Source organism: Argiope bruennichi, chromosome 2 (genome assembly GCF_947563725.1).
Source record: "Argiope bruennichi chromosome 2, qqArgBrue1.1, whole genome shotgun sequence".
In the NCBI taxonomy this organism is placed as follows: domain Eukaryota; kingdom Metazoa; phylum Arthropoda; class Arachnida; order Araneae; family Araneidae; genus Argiope; species Argiope bruennichi.
Window position 1 is genome coordinate 74932175 of NC_079152.1, and position 19194 is coordinate 74951368.

Sequence of the window (19194 nt, forward strand, 5' to 3'; positions counted from 1 at the left end):
ACTATTACTTGGGGGCTGCTGTTTGTTCTAAGTATGCTGCAGTGTATTGCTTGTGTACATCTCGGTTGTGTTTTATCATCTGTGTATTCGTGTTAATAAACATCGTTATTTATTATTGATGACGTATCACCATACATTACAGGCGAACCCATCGTTGATTTTTAGAGGAATTAATTCATCATTAACAATATATTTTTTTATTCTTCTTTAAGTATTTTTAGATGTTTTATATTCTTTCATGTTTTCTGTATACATATTCTTTGTATTGTTGTTGTTTTCAATCTTTTGTGCATTTTTGTAGGAATTCTTTTTCTGCTTATACTGGTTTTAATTTTATACTGGTAATGATGATATATTTCTGAAATTTCTTTTTTTATACTGCTTTTATATTATTTTTATTTCTTGCTTGAATTCTTTTTGTTCTTCGTTTTTACTTTGAATAATTTTGAAACTAACTTAGTCCCTGGAATAATTTTGAGATTGTATACCAACTCTTTTTCTTAAATGTATTCGTATTTCATCTTAAGTCCTTCTTACTTAAATCCAAGTTAAGTATTTTATTTCAAATCCTTCTTTTTATCTCGTTCTATGCGAAGTGTACAAAGAGAAAGTATTGGAAATTCGACCTCAAAGTTTCAACAAATCTCCATGTTTCAGACCTCCGAGAATCTGAAAAACACATATTTGGATGTCTAATGTAATGAATTTATATTTGTCTGTCTAAATGTAGCTCTACCATTACATTATTTGTTGATATGATTGATTCGAATCGCTTCAAGCTAGAAGATAAAATATGATAGGTAGTTTTAATACATACCAAGTGTGGTATGTTGTTTTAAGTGGTATATGGTATTAATACCAAATTTATAGATTTCTACAAAATTTTGAATCTATAAAATACCTATACAAAAAGTTTGTCTGTCTATCTTAGAACAAAAGATAGCCACAAGCAATACTTTACAAATGGTAAAAAGCTAAATAGATAAAATATGATGCACAGTTTTTACTATCTAGAGCGTGGATCCATACCAAATTTTGAACTAAGTACGTCAGCGAATCGACCGCCATTACAATGACATGCATGCAAAAGCTATAATGCAAAAGTGCAACTTCTTAGATAAATGTAATCTGGTATGTGACCATGTTATGTTGCATTAAAAATACCAGATTCGTAATACATTTTTTCATCCATGCCCTCTTTCATCATAGCTAAGTAGTTATTACTTATAATTTATGCATGTAGGCACTTTTATAAATTAGTGTGATTTATTTCCGTTCTTCTGATTCACTTTAGTTTTCAGTAATTCTGAACAACCTGATAGCTTTCTTCACATTACTTTTATTTTATCAAATACTTTTTCCATGTCTCCATTTAACTTATGATGTCATTGCTTCTTAATCAAAAAATATTTTCAAACTCGCATTATTTGATCGTAAATGTCAGAAGCGGAATTAGTGCATGCAACTTAAATAGTAATTTGAATTTGGAAAACTTCAACATAACTGAATATATTGTTATTAAAATATTAAAAAAAATATTGAATATTAAAAAAATTATAAAACTGAATATATTAAGTTATTTAAAAACTTCATTTCACTTTTATAAGAGGTTTTATTTTATTTCTGGAAATAAGAGTGAAAAAAAAAGCCACTGTTTTCAATGCGATTAATTTATTTCAAAATTTTGAGCCACCTCCTAATGGCGCCTAGAGCACTTGCTCCGCTGCTCCACCCCAGATACGCCACTAAGTCTGGGTAAAATTTGGGACAGCTTATTCCGAACTGGAATGTATCTGCTGGATTTTTTTAGACACTTTTAGACACTTTTAAAATGTCTCCCCCTTTCCGTGATCACAAAATTATGAACATAACAGTTTGTAAATTTTACAATCGAGTCCAGATTAAGAGAAAAAAAATTCCCGTGTCAGAATAAAAAAAATATGTTTTAGAGTCCTAATAACTAAGTTTCATATAACTAAAACGCAGATACGAAAGTTTGTGATTGTTTGCATTAGTGATATTTCGAAAGGAACATGAGAAATTGAATATAAGCACTTTTTGTCGTGGCGCCATCTGTACATATATTAAAGAAAAACCGAAATAAGTTTGGTTGAAACTTCGTTGGTTTGCAAGAGGAAGCAAAAAGAAGTGAGAATAAATACCTCAATACAATGATTTTTTTTTTTTTTTTTTTGTAAACTTGTTTTAAAATAATTCTGGGAAAAAAAGCAAAAGAGCATGGGAAAAAAAACATGGCAAGCAATGTTAACAATTTGACATCATTGTAAGGAAATGTTATAAAACACGTCGGTTTGGATAGGCAATATTATTAAGGTATTTCGTAGATGGTATTTTATAACCTTTCCTAATAACTCTCTTTTTAATTTTTACGAAATAAATTTTTTTCATTCCTGTAAAATATTGTATATTTGCGCTATTTATTGAAGATCATAAGTTGCATGTTTAATCTAGTTAAATTAAAAGTAAGCAATATTTAGACACGCACATCTTTTATCCATTCAGCAATGTTTATCAAAAAATGTTACGGATCTTAAGAGTCTTTACTCTAAGCTCATTCTATGGTATAATATATAATTATACTACAAGTCTATACTATAATCCAATCTCGTTATAATTTCGCCATTGAAATGCAATAGTAACCGATGGTTTCCGCACTATATAAAAATTTACTACTTTGAACCAATTATATAACGCAATATAACCAAAAAGTGAGTACGATAATATGAATTTTGGAATAATGAAAGACTTCTGTTTTGAAATAAATAAGAAAATAAATTTGTATAAGATTACAGAAACAAAATCATCCATACAAGTGAGAAAAATGGATTAGAAATGAAGAATATAATTTAGAAATTAGTTTGCCATACATTTATCGATTTTTTTTAAAGGTGTCATCGTCGAAAAAAATATCCATCGTATTTACTTATGCTCACATTAATTAATAATTAATTAGTGTAAGAAATTAAATGTCAATTAAGCAAGACTTTAGTTAGATTTTGATTCTGCATTATGTTGTCACCTTATAATGAATGTGGATCATATTTCAAGATTAAAGAATAAAAAATAATACAATTAAAATTTTTTGCTCTTTGGTGCAAATAAAAACTTTTTCATTAAGAACTGCTTTTATTAAATTTGTTCATATTTATATTACCAATAAAACAGTTCCAATAAAACAGTTTTCAAAGAAAAAAATGCCTAAAATTATAAATCCTGGGAAAAAATAAAATCATAAATTCGGCATTTTTTTTTTTTTGTATGAATTTGTTATAAGTTTCATGTAAATTGCTTTACAAAATTATGCTGTATTATTTTATATATTTTACTATTATATTTAGTTAATTCTCCGTCCTTATTTGTAATTGCTAATAACCATACAAAAGATGTAAAGAAAGAGAACAGTACAATTATGATGAATATTTAAATGTTTTTACAATTTTTTATTGGCTCGCCCATATTTAACTGAAATGAAAAGCGTAGGATGTAATCACGTGGTACAAACAACGTCGCTGGAAATATTTTCTTCCTGTTCTGGAGTTATTTGATTGATAGACTTATTGATTACACTTTTGCTTATCAGAAAATTGGAGATAAAACGGAAGTGTGTCCGTCATGAAACCTCCACAAAGTGGTCTTTTTTGTCGAAAAAGAATAGCCAGTATTTCAGCATATTATACAGAAAATATCAAATATATGATTGCTGAAATTGATAGTGAAACCGAATTCTGATATCAACGTCAATTTATATTATAGACATTTAAACTGTACTTCATTGAAATTTCACGTCTCTTCTTGTTGTAAAAGTTCCACTTTTACTTCATGCTTTCTTTAGTAGATAAAAATCCCATTATGGAAACTAATCCTCAAAAATTAATGAACAATAATACCCAGGAAGCAGCAGAGCTTCTTGGGTTATCGTCAAGTGATTCGTTAGATTCTCCATCTTTTTCACATTTTCAAGCGCCTAAACAAAAGCGAAAAGTTAGGTTCAAAAAGTAAGATTTTTGAAATTTTTATGTAGTGGCAGAAATGTTCCTTAAATATCAAATTCACTTATGGCTCCTGTGACACATGTTGTTAATGAGTCACAAACATTATATTTTTGATAATAATAGGTTTGAATTCTTCCTGATGTACGTATGAAATTAGTCGATTTTTGTTAGTTTGAAATAAGTTATTTTTGCTTGACAAATTAATAAATGGGTAAATTTTGATATTTCTATGAAAGGATCTATGAGGTTTTAGAATTGAGTAATTATTGATTTCTAATTATTTTTTAAATAATATGCTTCTTTTTTTAAATATTTGAACAAATATATCTTATTTGATTGCTCATTTAAAAACATTTTCTACTTTAATGGCATAATAAGTAAAAAAAGTTTTTAATTTCATGTAGTTGAAATGTGAATGCTTATTTGTAGCTGCATTTATTTGGATATATATTATAAAATAGGCAAATTATTTAATTTCATAAATAAAATTGTAACATTTATATGTTTGTATAATTATTTAATATTTAGTTAATTGTAAGTTATCAATATATTAGTTATTTAAATTTATTCAAATAGGTTTAGATGAGAATACACCATGTAAATTAAAATTTATAGAATAGTTTTGTTTCATCAAAAGTCAGATTGGTAGATCCATATTGTACTAAAATTTTACACCCACATTTTTTAAAAAAAATTTTTTTATTTATGTTTACCACGTTTTTAGGCAGTTATTAGTTTTGATAACCGTTAAATCAATTTCAGGTGACTTCATTTATTGACTTTTGTTTGATTTATTAAATTTGACAGGATTTGCATTTCAAATCCTCTCATTTGCTGTTATTTTTTTAGCTATGAATTTTAAATAAATTATTCCTATTTAAAGAGAATATAAAGTATGTTGGTAAAAGGTCCAACATATATTTTTAAGAATAAAAAGTATATTTTATTGAAAAATTTTCAAATATTATTTCATTTAACATATTCTAAACTATTTTAGGGAGTAATATGAAAACTTGTGAATCTCAAGTTCTTTTAAATGTTAATTTAAAAAATGTACTATGAATTCATATAATATGTTCTACGTACATACAATCATGAATTCATATAATGTAATATTCTATGCACATATAATTTTCAAATGTTATTTCATTTGACATATCTTAAACTATTTTAGAGAGAAATATTAAAATTTGTGAATATTCCCTACTTTCATAATGTTAATTAAAAATATGTACTACGAAATATGTCCTGTATGAGAATTAGAAATACAGTTTTATGTTATCAGTGATATTTTTATATTGAATATCATTTGTTCATCATTTTTAAATATCATATGTGCATCGCCCTCCGTTTTAATATTTGGAAAGTTTGTGTATTGATTTCTTATAGAAAATCAAAATATTAATATTTATTTAAAGAAATATGTCTCTTGCTTATTGTTGTAGATTAATTTGATGATTTTAATATTTTATCTTTTAAGATTTGTTTTGTTGTTTTTATTATAATTAAAGGAAAATTAAATATTCTTTTTTAAAAAAAAAAAATTACTTTCAGAATAATTTTATTTCATTAAGAATGATTAATATTTTATAACCATAAAATATATAATAAACTTCAATGGCATCCAGCATAAAAAGGGATCCATATAAAAATTAATTTTATTTAGATTCCAGCTTTATTCTCTCAACCCAGATAATAAAATCAAAAAATTCAAATTTATGAGAGGTTTGCTTCAGATATGTTCCTTGATATCCATTTATACCTTTGTATGGTTCATTACTACTAAGATATTACATAATTACTAATTGCTGTTATTTATGATCACAAATATTATTAAGCATTTAAAGTATAAAATCTAATAAATTGTATCAAATAACTATCAAGAAAAAGAAAGCATCTTCATTTAGAAAAATATTAGTTACTAAAATGTAATTGTCATTCACACACACATAAATTTCAGAGCTCTGTCAATATGTGCATCTCCAAATCATGGCGCCATCTGTTGGGGAAAAATTCAACTTTAGTTCAGAATCAATTTCTAATTTTTGTCAAAATTAAATTATTTAACTTTTTTTTTTTTTTTGAACCGAGATATACTTGTATTGATAATTAGTGAAATATATTATGCATAAGATTTACTAAAGGAATTGAGAAAATGTATTTAAAAAGGAAAATAATGTGTGGTTATAATTAATTTATTAGATTTTGTTAAATAATAAGAGATGTTAAAGAATCTTGAAAATATTTTATGTAATTTTCATTTTATAAAAAATCTACCTAGGGAAATTTATATAGAAATATGCATTTATTGCCCATAATTCAGTCATATCTCATTATATGATTTTTTAATATATATATTAAAATAAATAATTAGTTTTGACAGCAAACTGAAAAATAACTTGTTTAAACATGAAACATTTTTATGTAGGAAAATAATCCGCATTTTCATTTGGCAAAAATGAATTACTTTCTAAACATTTGTTAATACACTTTCAACTATTAAATTGGTATCTATTTTAATGTTTTGTTATTGTTGTTGTAAACTCCATAACCTCAAAATCTTTGTCAGGGACAACATATTTTGTTTGTAAGAGTTAGAGTATGTAGTGTTATTTTAGTTAGATGTTTATTACCAAACTTTATCTTAACTTATGCAGAAACATAATCATTAGATCAAGGAATCATATACCTCAAGGAATAATTTTGTGGCCAAATAGTTGAAAGAGGGAAAGATTTATTAACTGTTCTTCATATTCTTTTTTTATATTTAAAGTATGATTAATATTTTAGGAATTAGTTTTTTTTTTCCATAAATATAATTTTGCCTAAATACTTTGACCAAAATAAATACGGAAAAAGAATATAAACTTTTAAGTCTGAAATTTTATGTTTTATTTAACAATGGTTAAATTTTATTTTATAAAAAATTAATTTTTCTTTTAATGAACCCAATACATAATATTTCTAGCATAATAATACCTTCTGTTATATAGTTTATTGTATCATATTCATGTTTTAAAGCTTCTTTTGAAATTCAAGATATTCTAATGTATTTTAATTTATTTTTAGGCCATTCCGTTCTAGTTCAAGGCTGAAATCTAGCCGAAGTACTTCATCTAAAAGTTGCAAATGGAGCTTTATGGAAGGCTTAAAAGTATTCTCTTATTTTGCTGTGCTGGCAATAGTAGGTGCTCTTTTGTGGTATGTTATGACTCTCAGTACAAGGATTGAAGAACTGCAGGCCAAATTTTCAGATTGTAAGTTAAATTTTTAAAAATCAGTTTTCTTTATATTAGATAAGGAGATTGTAGAATATAAATATTCTCTGAAGTTTAATTCTTTATTTGTTAAAGCCTATATTTTTTTAAATTATATTATTGACTACCTTAATACTTACATATTTTTAAGGTATAGATAAAAGGGTTTTTTTTTTTAAATTAATTTTCAATAGCAGTAACCAAATTTAAGATCAATCCATGTGAATGTCTGTAAAGAAAATCTCAGTGCTGTATTTAAGTTGTCCAATCAATCTATTGTATTTAGCAGACTTCATTTAAAAAGTTAAAGTTAAAATAAGTATTATTAAGCTGTTAAATATAGTTGTCATGCTTACAAATTGCAATAATTAAATATAAGCTTCTGAGATCTTCCTTCATAAAATCTTAGTTTACTAGGTTTAGATTTTTTTTAAAAAATGTGCTTTTAGTAAAGAGATTCTTTTGCAAAAAAATATTCTTTATTAAGTGTACTGTAATATACTTTAAAGCAGTATAATTTGTTATAATTCTGAAGTCAGTATATTTTTATGATGCATTTTATTAGGCTTCTTATTTCTCTTAGAGTCTGGAAGCAATTATAAATTTTTAATAAAATATTTTTATTAGATAAACTGTTATAGATTTGCATCATCCCAAAAAATATGATAATTTTTTCTTAGTAGGAAGATAAATTTTATTCAATTTTTTACATTCTTTTTTCTGGATGTTTTTTAAAACTTTAAATCATATTGTTATGTAGAAAGGAAAACTGGTTAACTTCTTTGAATCATCATTAGAATGTTATCTTGGGTATTCATTTTAAAATTTTAACTCAAAATTTTTTCCAGATTAATGGCTTTGTAAAAGGTAAGTTTAGAAAATGATTCATTAATATTGTATTAATTACTTTAAATAATTAATACAATATTAATGAATTCAATTATGTTAGTGTATGTTTATTAGAAAACAATGTGCTTTATATTTTTAAATTTAGAGTTGTAGGTAAGTTTTAAATTTGTATGAAGGAAAATAGTAATTGAAATGTATTAGAGAACTGTATTTGAAAGGGGAAACATTATAAGTGATTGCAATATTGTATATTCTGTATCAAATCATTCAAAATCATTCTGTATTTAAAAGGAGGGAAATTATTAAGTGGTTGAATTATTGTGTATTAGACTCTCTTATTCAAAATCAAAGTGAAATTGTGAGTAATAAAAATCTATAATAAACAAATTTATGTACAAATCAAAGAATGGAATTGTGTTTAAAAAGTTAGCTTTGTTCATTTATTATTATAATTACTATAAATTAATATTATTATAAATAATTAATAATAAATTATTATAAATTAATTTCTTATTACTCTTAATTGTTTGTTAATTTATTATTGCTTGAAAGACAGTGAAATTGCCTGCTTTGTCTTTTCAATGCCAAATGTGTTGTATAGATTTCTCAAAGTTATTTTTTCCATGCAATTACTTTTTTTTTCTTTTTTGGTGTTCTAAATAATCAAGAAAAACATTGACATTTATTAACTTAGAACGTGGCTTGCATTCTGCTCTGATTTCATCAATGTAGATATTTATTTAAAAATGGTGGGATTTTTTTTAAAAAATGTTTAGGTTTTTTTATGATTATCTGCTGGATAATCTACTCCTACATAACCATGAGAATCATTAACAATTTATTGTGGGTGAAAATTGTCATTATTTAAACCTATTTAAATTAAAAAATTGAACTAATGTTTCAAACTAAATAAATTTTATATGAGATTTTAATATTACAAAAAGAATTCTTCTATTGTTATTGAGAACTTTTCCAGTAATGATAAATAGCTGTATAGGATAAAATATTTCATATTTTTTTAGGGTAATGCAGAAAAAAATGTGATTTGAATCTCATTTAAATAAGCTGAATTAATTACTTTTCCAATAAAGAATATTAATTGAAATAAAATTATCTTTTACTTGCTGATTTGTACAAAAAATTTTATATTTAATTACTACTTTTAATGTAAAGAAGTATTTACTTTCTTTCCACTTTTGTGAAAATTCAGTATTCAGTATTAATGTGTAAAAAAATTGCATTTATTTCAATTTTATTATTATTATTTTACATTTCCACTACTTAAAAACATAGTTATAATATATCAGTTTTTCAATTTAAATTTGAGATAGCATAGGAAGATATTTTCAGTTTTTCATTTGTAGTTTGAGCTTTTTTTTTTCCTATCAAGAATTCCATTGTGAATGGATTTTTTTTTATAAACAAATATAAACTAATTAACATTATGAAGTTAATTATAATAGTAAATAACAATTTGTTGGCTATATTATAATTATATATTATATGCAATAATAATAATTATATATTATAATTATATACAGTGGTGGCCAAAATTGTGGACATTTTTTAAAATCGTTATGTTTTTTAAATTTGTATGCTTATAGAGAGTGTTACATTTCACAAAATGCAAACTCTTATATATCATTTTAAAGAGAATTAAATGCTAATTTCAATACAAAAAGCAAAATTAAAATATTTGCAATTCAAAAAGTTATTCTTACTTTAATCTGAATAACAACACAGTGATGAAGTGGATTTTAATTTCTAACTTAAATGAGAAATCAATATTCTTGTTCTGGGAACCAATCAAATGTTAATAACTGCTAGCAGAAGCTGACATCATGTTTAAATTTAGAACAAGTCATTACCGGGCTTTTTTCTATAGAAGGAAAACTGTTTTTTATGTAATCAAATAGCAAGTTAGAATTTTTGTTAAATTTTTTAATATATGGTTGAAATTTTTGTAAATATTTCTAATATTTAGTCAAGAAGCAATGACATCAAATAGAAGAATAGATTGGACACCTAGAAAGAGAACTAAGATTATTATGTTACATGAATCTGGTCTTTCCTATGCTGAAATTGCAAGACAAGTGCGTGATTCAATGACTACATCTGGAGTCTGAAAATTTTGTTTACAATATTCAAAGACAAATTCAATAAAAAACAAAGTAGGAAATGGCTGAAAAAGGTGCACCACATCTGTTGATCACAGGAGAATAAAGTTTATGTCTCCAAGATAGAAGAACGTCATCAATGTTCATCCAAAGTCAATTTCATGATACTGGAATTAATGTCAGTTCGAGAACAATCAGGAAAAGATTATTAGATGTTGGAATAAGAGGTAGAATTCAGCAAAGAATTCCTTATCCCAATTTACAGCAGTGTATAAAAAGATTACAGTGGACAAAGGAATACATTAATTGGACAGATGATCAGTGGTCACAAGTTATACAGAGTGATGAAACAAAGATATTGTTATTTGGTAGTGATGGCAAAAATATATGACGTAGAATAGGTAATGAACTACAACCTGATTGCATTCAGGCAACTATGAACTCAGTTAGTGTTTATGATTTGGTCATGCATGTCAGCAGGCGGTGTTAGTCTTCTTCATGTTATCGATGGGACATTAAGTGCAAGAAAATACATTGACACTATTCAAGAACCAAAACTTACACCTACCATCAGTGATCTCTTTCCCAACAATACATCATTTATTTTTCAGCAGGATTCAGCCCCTTGCCACACAGCAAAAATATTGAACACGTGGTTTAGAACAAAGAGCATTGAATTGTTTTCATGGCCAGGAAACAGTCCTGGTCTCAAAATTATTGAGAACTTATGGAACTGTTTGAAAACTCTTGTACATATGAAGCTTTCATCATATAAAAGAGAATTAATTGAGGCTATAATTGTTTCCTGGCATCATGCAATAACGAAGGAAGAGCTTAAAACTCTTGTCAGCTCAATAAAATATCAGTGTGAAGCTGAAATAAAAAATAAAGGCTAACCTACTAAGTACTGATAAATCACTGCAGTCATCAGCATTTCATGTATCTTGATAATTATTGCTGCTCGACTTTTTTTTTATTGTAAATTTTTGCTTTTTGTATTGAAATAAGCATTAAATTCTTTTTAAAATGGTATATAAGAGTTTGCATTTTGTGAAACATTATGTTTTCTATAAACATACGAATTTGGAAAACGTAAAAATTTTCAAAAGTGTCCACAATTTTGGCAACCATTGTATATTATAATTATTTACTATTGAGCATTTAAAGTGCAAATCAAAATTGATTTAAATTGTGCGCATATAGTTTTTATGCATTTATATTATTGTGTCGCAATTTTATTTCAAACTATTAAAATGAAAATAAATTTAAGTTAACTGAATAAGAGAAATACCACTATTGCATTTTGTGCTTACAATGCATCTCCCCCTCCTCTATTTTCTTGAAAGAAAAATTAAAGGAATAAATTAATTTTTGCATTAGTAGCCAATAAAGAAAAAAAAAACTACATGTTGCATAATGTCCTTTCTACCTTGGCATTTTTTTTTTTTTTTTCGGAATTTTTCGCTACATGTACTCAAAATTTATTGCTCCTAATCAAATATTCATTGAAAAATATTAAAAGCAATTCGTCATTTGCGATTGAAATGTATGCATAAACTATTGATCAAGCGGAACTCTAAATAATGTTTGTGCTTTCTTTTTAAAAGGAAGAATTGAAATGTCAATTACAGTGAGTCATATGTAAACTGTTGATTTCATGATCTGCTCAGATGCAGATATGAAAACGATTGCATTTGCATGAAAGGAAATGGCCATTTACTGGGTTTTTTAGAAGAATTTGATTTTTACAATGGAATTATATTACATGTATATTAACGCTTGTGCTTTTTTTAATCCCTTGTGCTATGAAAATGTTTCTTCTCAGCCAGCTTTAATACTTTTTCTGCAAAAGAAAACTTTACTTCTGTCGATGTTAATTGTGATTGGAAATTGGAATATTTCGATAAACGGTTTATTAAAATGCAAATTAATCTTCCTATTGCTGCATGTGTATGAATACATATTGCATTATGTATTTATTAAAAAAATACATGTGTTTTTAACTTAATTAAAAATTGATTTGGACGAGAATATCATACTTCCTAATTTTGAAATTTGAGTCATTTTCAGGTTATAATAAAAAAGATTATTTATTTTCAAAGCAAATTATTTTTTGTTTTAAACTAGTGCATTCGATTTATTCAGTATGAAATTTGCTGAATAATAAAAATCAAGCCATTCTGAGTGCTGCAGAGAAATAATTGGAAATCGAATATTCGTTTGTGTGCTTTTCAAAGCAAAACGATTTAAATAATGAAGAAACTCGGAGAAAGAAAAATCCTCTAAAATGACAAAATTTACATTAGAAATTTTTACATAATTGTCATTTGATATTTATTGCCATTGTTAATACCAGGTATACGGCTATACCACTTATGATTTGTAAACAGTTACATCGTGACTTTGCATCTTTATATGACGGTGATGCAATTATATTCGTTCTAGGATCGTGGAATGTTACCTTATATGATCTTCCGAACTGTCTGGAATCTCTCACAACATGAGTGATTCTGTCATGTGACAAATAATATTCCATTCTGAAGGCAAAAGCGCGAAAATGGTTTATGTTTAGCTCAGATGTAAACAATCGGCCTGGAAAGAAATTTTGTTCAGCTTGCTAACATGAAGCCAAATAAATGTTCGCTAAAAACGGAATACTCGATTCTAAAAAAAAACGAAAAACTGCTGATGCCAGGAAACGGCACGCCATCTAATCCCAACAAGTGAAATCCCCCCCCCCCTCCCCTCCTTTCCGTTAAGAGTATCGCGCTGTTAACCAACCGGATAAGCGAATGAATGGATTTGAAATGGTAAAATTATGATTATTATTCATGTGACAAAATAACGATTGCAGTAAACGAACAAAATAAATATTCTATAGGATTCAAGTTATATTTCATTTTATGTTAACATCCTAACCGAACAAAATATGTGTTATCTTCTTTTGACATGAAATATTTTGGTTCATTGATAGTGAAATATTTCGTTTTGTTTCACGAAACGAAACAAAAAAAAATTTCTTTGAAACTGGCACCATAAAATGCGTTGAAGTACTCCTCAGTTTGCGAGCACAGCAAATCAGAATTGTTTGTTTCAGCATTTTGAGTTTATTTATTGTTGGTGACGTAAAACAGTAGTCGTAACGAAATTGGTGCAGTCATCATTTCTAATGACACGTTCTTTTACGTAAAAATAATAATATTAAAAAAAAAAAAACTTACGCGGGATCACTTTATCATTTTTGATCCTGATAAAAAAATTCGATACTATATAAATTTTAAATGTTTTTTTTTGTTTTTTTTTGTTTTTTACTGTGGTAAAAACAGAATTTATCCAACATATTTAAATGAATTCTGAATTCATTATTTATAGTGCTATCATTCTCTCGGTCATTTTATCTTTCGATTCTCACTTAGCTCAGAAAAACTAATCTTTATCTTATAAAAAGATGAGCTTTGTATTATCAAATATATCGTATGGTTTCAAAATAAACAGACATTTTCTGAAATCATTGTTTATTTAGCAATCATCGTTTTTGTATGTTTGTTATTTTGATTCTCCGCGACGAGGAAAGGTACTTCATGATTTGTACATTTATATTGATAATTTCTTGAGTAATAAAACTAAAATTAATTATGACACTCGCTCACACATGAGTTGTTTAGCTTTAAGTAGTGTCAACAACAACAAAAAAAGTGATGCTTGATAGCATTTTCTGTTTAATAATTGTGAGTGAATTATTAATTCAAAGTGTCTTTAATGTGCTGATAAAACGTTTAAAATTATACATTATAATTTAAGTTGGTATTAATTTATTTCTTTAATATTTACTGACTCAGTAATTTTTATCGCGCTGAATGGTAACATAATGCCTCGTAATTGCGAATCTCTACATGGACGTGTTTGTGCATTCTTGGAGCTCGATAAATCGAACCGTTTGACTTAGTGCTACCAAACTTGGCAGATGTATATACTCTGGAGAATAATATTGCGGACCTCGGAGCGATTTTTATTTTAAAAAAAACTTTTATTAAAAGTTAAGCAAAAGTTTAGCATTTTCTCGTGATAGCTGCCAAAAATATTGCTTTACAAATATATCATCATAAAATTCAAAAAAAAAATTATCTTCTCAGTTATACCAATTAATTAATTATTGTAAATTTAATTCATTTATTTATTGATGCATATTTAATTAATTTTTATTTATAATTTAATTTATATGGCTTGTTTTTCCATGAGGGGTAGGTTTACGGTATGCTTTTTAAAACTTTTTGAAATCTTGTTATACTTTCAATTAAAGTTGAACTTCTGTTGAGATTGCATTCCCGAGGACAGAACCCGCGACCACGTAACATAACCACTAGACAAAAGTGATCACCCTTTATCCAGAGGCTGTTAACCGGCTTATGAAGCTACCACCACACTTCTTAAGTAAACAATGAGGAGCAATTTGTAAAATGTGTTCATTTATAAATAGTTTCAATAAGAAAGTATTAGTTGAAGTTTAATCATTTCAGATTAAAGTTCCCATTTTAGGAGAAATGATGGGAAATTAAGGCGATACGCATGCATATATATATATATATATATATATATATATATATATATATATATATATATATATATATATATATATATATATATATATATCCATCAATTTTGCATGCCCATCAAAATTTGAAGTTAAAGAATACTTTGCTTAGGTGGACATTAAGAACGAGCTACATAAAATATTTACTTGCAAATTTTAGCAATCATCAATTCTAGCGAACCAGCTGGTCGCCAAAAATGGCTAGCATACAAGTAAAATGGTATAGCCTGGTTTGAAACCAAATATGTATACATATGATTTGCTTAACTACCAGTTGTAGATTCCAGCTTTATTTGTTCCTCAGTAAGTAATAAATTAATTCTGTGCTAAATGCTTTAACTCATTCTTTTATTTCATATCCAATATTTCCCTATGCTTTAAATAATTTTAGTAAGGAAAAATTTTAATATATTTATGATTCACAATACGTAATTTTTCATAATTTTAAATGCTTTGTTACTGGGGACTAAATTCGGGTTTCAGCATTTGTGTACTTTAAAGTTGGATACAATTTCTTTTGAAAACATATTGTATGTATGAACACTGCATAAATTGAAAATTCACATATTTATTTAAAATTTCAAATTCATTCGTTTAAACTTTAGAGCATTAGGTATATTTCTTCAGGGCAAGGCGCAGGATATATTTGTTATTAATCTTTCCAAATTTTTTATGGATGGAGATTCTTTACAGAAGTTTCGATCTAGCAACAAATAAGTTAAAATATATTCATTTTACGAATGCAAATTTTTCTTGTCATTCAGTCAGTAATATACCATAAAATCTATAAAATGTACAAATTTTCGTGACTTTACAATCGGAAAGATCTTACAGGAAAGTAACTAATAGTTCTCTATCTTAAAATAAGTTATTTTTATGTTCCTGGTTAAGTACAAATATTTTCCAAATTTATGCTTTTAAAGGAGGCATATTTTTTTCCTCCTTTTTGGTTGCGTGAAAGACGAAACAAAATCATTAGAGAGTAAATAATTTTCACTTCGTTTATTTAGAGACATTTTGATCTTTTCAGGTGCATTCAAGTGAAGTTGCTGACATTTCAGCGAAAAGAGTTTAAAAAGCGTATATTTTTGTACTTTTTGTTTCTTTCAATTACATCTATTACAGAATTTCAGTTCTATGAGCTTTTGTGGAGATGTGATTCTAAATTGTTAAAGGAAAAGTTGTGTATATAACTTTTTAAAAGAAAGGGCGATTTTTTAATTCATTAAAATATTCAGTTAAAATGCAAAATCTGATTTAAAATGTTTAAGATTTTATCAAAACATAAATAAATTTTAGTCTCCATATCGAAACTCGTAGTAATACAAGCATTATTAATATTTAGTTTTGTAGAATTAGTTTTAAAGAAATTTGAATATATGTGTCCAAAAAAAAAACCACTCCAAAATGAGTAACTAATTTTTTTTTTTTTATAAAATATTATTTTTGCTATTTTTGTAAAATTGAATCTCCTAATAACTTTAGGAATAAAAACGAAACCATTTTCTAAAATATTCACTTTATGGTAACCAGAAAAAATTTTTAAAATTATTAACTGGAACCGGTCCGATTTCATTTTATATTAAGAATCTTATTTCCATTTTTATGCTAAAATAAATGGCTAAATTAAAAATTTATTTTGTTACATTTTAATTTTGTTTGCTTTATAAACGCTATTATAATGAATTTAACTTATATCGAAATAAATGCAAATATTTTCCCAAAATGTTAAGATATTTTAGTTTTATAATTTTTTTTTTCTCAAGATTTTTTTTTCAGTATATTATTAAACTTAAAAGAGGTCTTCTTTCCCCCTTTTTAGAAAACTCATTAGCAAATATCACTCGACTTTTTTGTATATATTAAAAGAGTGGATAGTTGTAACTAAAAAAAGAATTCAGTAGAAAACATTTTCCGCTGTTTCATGTGAAGATAAGTATTGCAATTATATGTTTTAAAAAAAATTAATGTGTATGTTTTTCTGCTTTTGGGATAATAAAAATCAACTTATTTTTCTTGAAAATTTTCAAAAGTACTCACTGATTGTCTGCAAACAATTACTCAGTTCTAACATCTTTTGAATCTTTCTATTCATTTTGCCAATTTTGTAGATACCTAGGGAAGCAATTATGCTTTATAATATTTTGAAGTGTAGTACATTCAGTAATTTGTATTTCTATAGAATGTAGTTATTTATATGGATTACAGAATTTGTACTTTAAAAATTTTATATAAATGTTTGATAACATTTTATTGAGTGCTATTATTATACTTTTTATAACATTTAGCTTCCAATATTGATTTGACTTGATAATTAATCGGATGTTACCTGATCAAAAAATATTTGTTAGGTTACATTATTTCGAATTTTGCACGTAAATACTGATGTAAAAGAAGCGCTTTGTGATAGTCAATTAAATATTTAATTTTTTAATTAATAAGGAACATTAAAATATTTTCATCCTGAGTAACGTCGGATATATCAACTATTAGTGTTTTAAAAAGAAAATCTAAATGGAGCAATTTTTTGTATTCAGAAAGGAATTGTTGTGTCATACTAATTATCTTGAACAAACTATTTTATTTTGTGTTGAACGGTATCTAGCCAGTCTTTTGAAACACACTAAAGTGACTTACGTTATTCTTGCTATTGATTTCTTTAATATTTCCCCTCATTTTGTGTTCCTGTTGTATTGCTCATGCTTGACAGTTATTACTAAGCGGAACAGTCGTTAAATTAAATGTTTTGAAATTTTTAGTCTGCTGTAGTATTCCTCCATTTTGTATCACAAACCAAAGAAACTTCTTGTCGTTAACTGTTTAACAGTATTTTTCCCCCTCTTTATTAAATGGCTGTGTGTTACAAAACAAGCCGACAAGTAATAAAGCAAAGCAATTGCTTTATTTTCATATATTTGGCAAATACTAGTATGTTAATTTACAGAATACCGAAACACTGTCAGAAACAAAAAGATAAATTTTTAATTTGAATAAGTTTTACCTTGATAATTGCGCCGTCGCACAATTTTTTTTATTCATTTATTATATGTTTTTTTATATATATATTTTAGAAACAGAAATCATTTCTTGGTTTAAGTGTCAGATCATTCTTGAGACTGGCTAGGGCACCGTTCTACACAAAATAAAATAGTTTATTCAAGATAAGATGAGCAAGAATGTAATTTTCAAAAATTTTGTTTTCCTATTTGATTTGTTAATTCATATATTATTGGTAAAAAATTTCATTTAATAAAACCTAGTTAAAAAAAATAAATTTCAAGGCATATTTCTATGTCATAAGTAAATGAATGCCTTTTCTTCTATTCATCTGCATCGACTTTTTTCATTCATAATGATTTAAAGGTACCTCTGCTTTTAAAAGATCTCTTAACATATCAAAATCACTCTATTATTGATTCTCGTTTAGATGATATTTCTGCTTCTGAAATTGCGATGTCTTGGTGGTTTCAAATTGAATAATTTTAAAAGTTAAGTTTAAAGGTTAAAGTTAATGTTTTAGTTTCGGATCAGAAAAATGCAGATTCTAAAACCGATAACATGAAGATCCATTGTTTATATGGTCTTGATACGAATGAAATCGGCAATTATAGGTATGGTCTTTGAAGTGCGGGCTTAAATGTTCTTTTAGTCATTTGAGCACGTTTCAAAGGTTTGCCGTTTTCGTAATATTAACCTTCTTCTAACAAAAACCCTTGTTAAATGTGTAATTAAGTAATGAGAAAAGAAAAGGCCAGATCATGGAATTTTTAATATTTTTAGAATATCAAAATGTAATTCGTATATTCAATTCGGCCATGATAAAATCAATTTTTGTAACAGCTATTAATATAATTTTCTATAATATTAGCTATTTCATTGTTTAATTTTTAATTACCATGACTATTTATTTTGTGGACAGTTATAACATTTGCCAAATTTCGAAAGGGATTAATGTAAAAAAGAATACCAAATGTGTTTATCATTTTTTTACTTAACGGTACTTACAGTTTCATATTAAAGATTCTTGACTGTTTGTTTTGTTTACATGCTGTGTAAAAGAATCATCTGTAACTCTGGCAAATATCTGTTTTGCATGTAGATTAATTAATCATATTGCTATTCGCTATTTAAATTTTTAATTATTTAGGCGTAACTAGTTGTAGATGACTGGAAAAATATCAATTCTTTCTTAAGCTGTATATTATCTAAAACTGTCTTTTTTGTATTGTAATTTTCTTATTAATTTAGATAAATATTCGTCGATAAATATTTTATCACTTTCCTAAAATCTAATCCATAGTCTCATGAATTTTCACTATATTTTTTTCTTATAAGATTTTGAACTAAATCTGTCATAGGATTGATCC

General features: G+C 26.2%; 1 protein-coding gene and 1 long non-coding RNA gene across 2 annotated transcripts in view; one reads left to right on the top strand and one right to left on the bottom strand.

Annotated features, from left to right (window-relative positions):
• The first annotated feature begins 3513 nt into the window (after positions 1-3513).
• Positions 3514-19194, top strand: part of LOC129961872 (EF-hand calcium-binding domain-containing protein 14-like) — a 68420-nt gene continuing 52739 nt past the window's right edge. Inside the window, exons 1-2 of the mRNA XM_056075488.1 lie at positions 3514-4016; positions 7083-7270. Coding sequence (XP_055931463.1) covers positions 3841-4016; positions 7083-7270 — 364 coding nt within the window. The 5' untranslated portion in view covers positions 3514-3840. The remainder of the gene's footprint in view (positions 4017-7082; positions 7271-19194) is intronic.
• The window catches only part of LOC129961874 (uncharacterized), a 31637-nt gene continuing 18108 nt past the window's right edge, over positions 5666-19194 (bottom strand). The window contains exons 2-3 of the long non-coding RNA XR_008783842.1: positions 16868-16942; positions 5666-6012 (exon numbers count right to left, since the gene is read on the bottom strand). This is a non-coding gene — a long non-coding RNA (uncharacterized LOC129961874). The remainder of the gene's footprint in view (positions 6013-16867; positions 16943-19194) is intronic.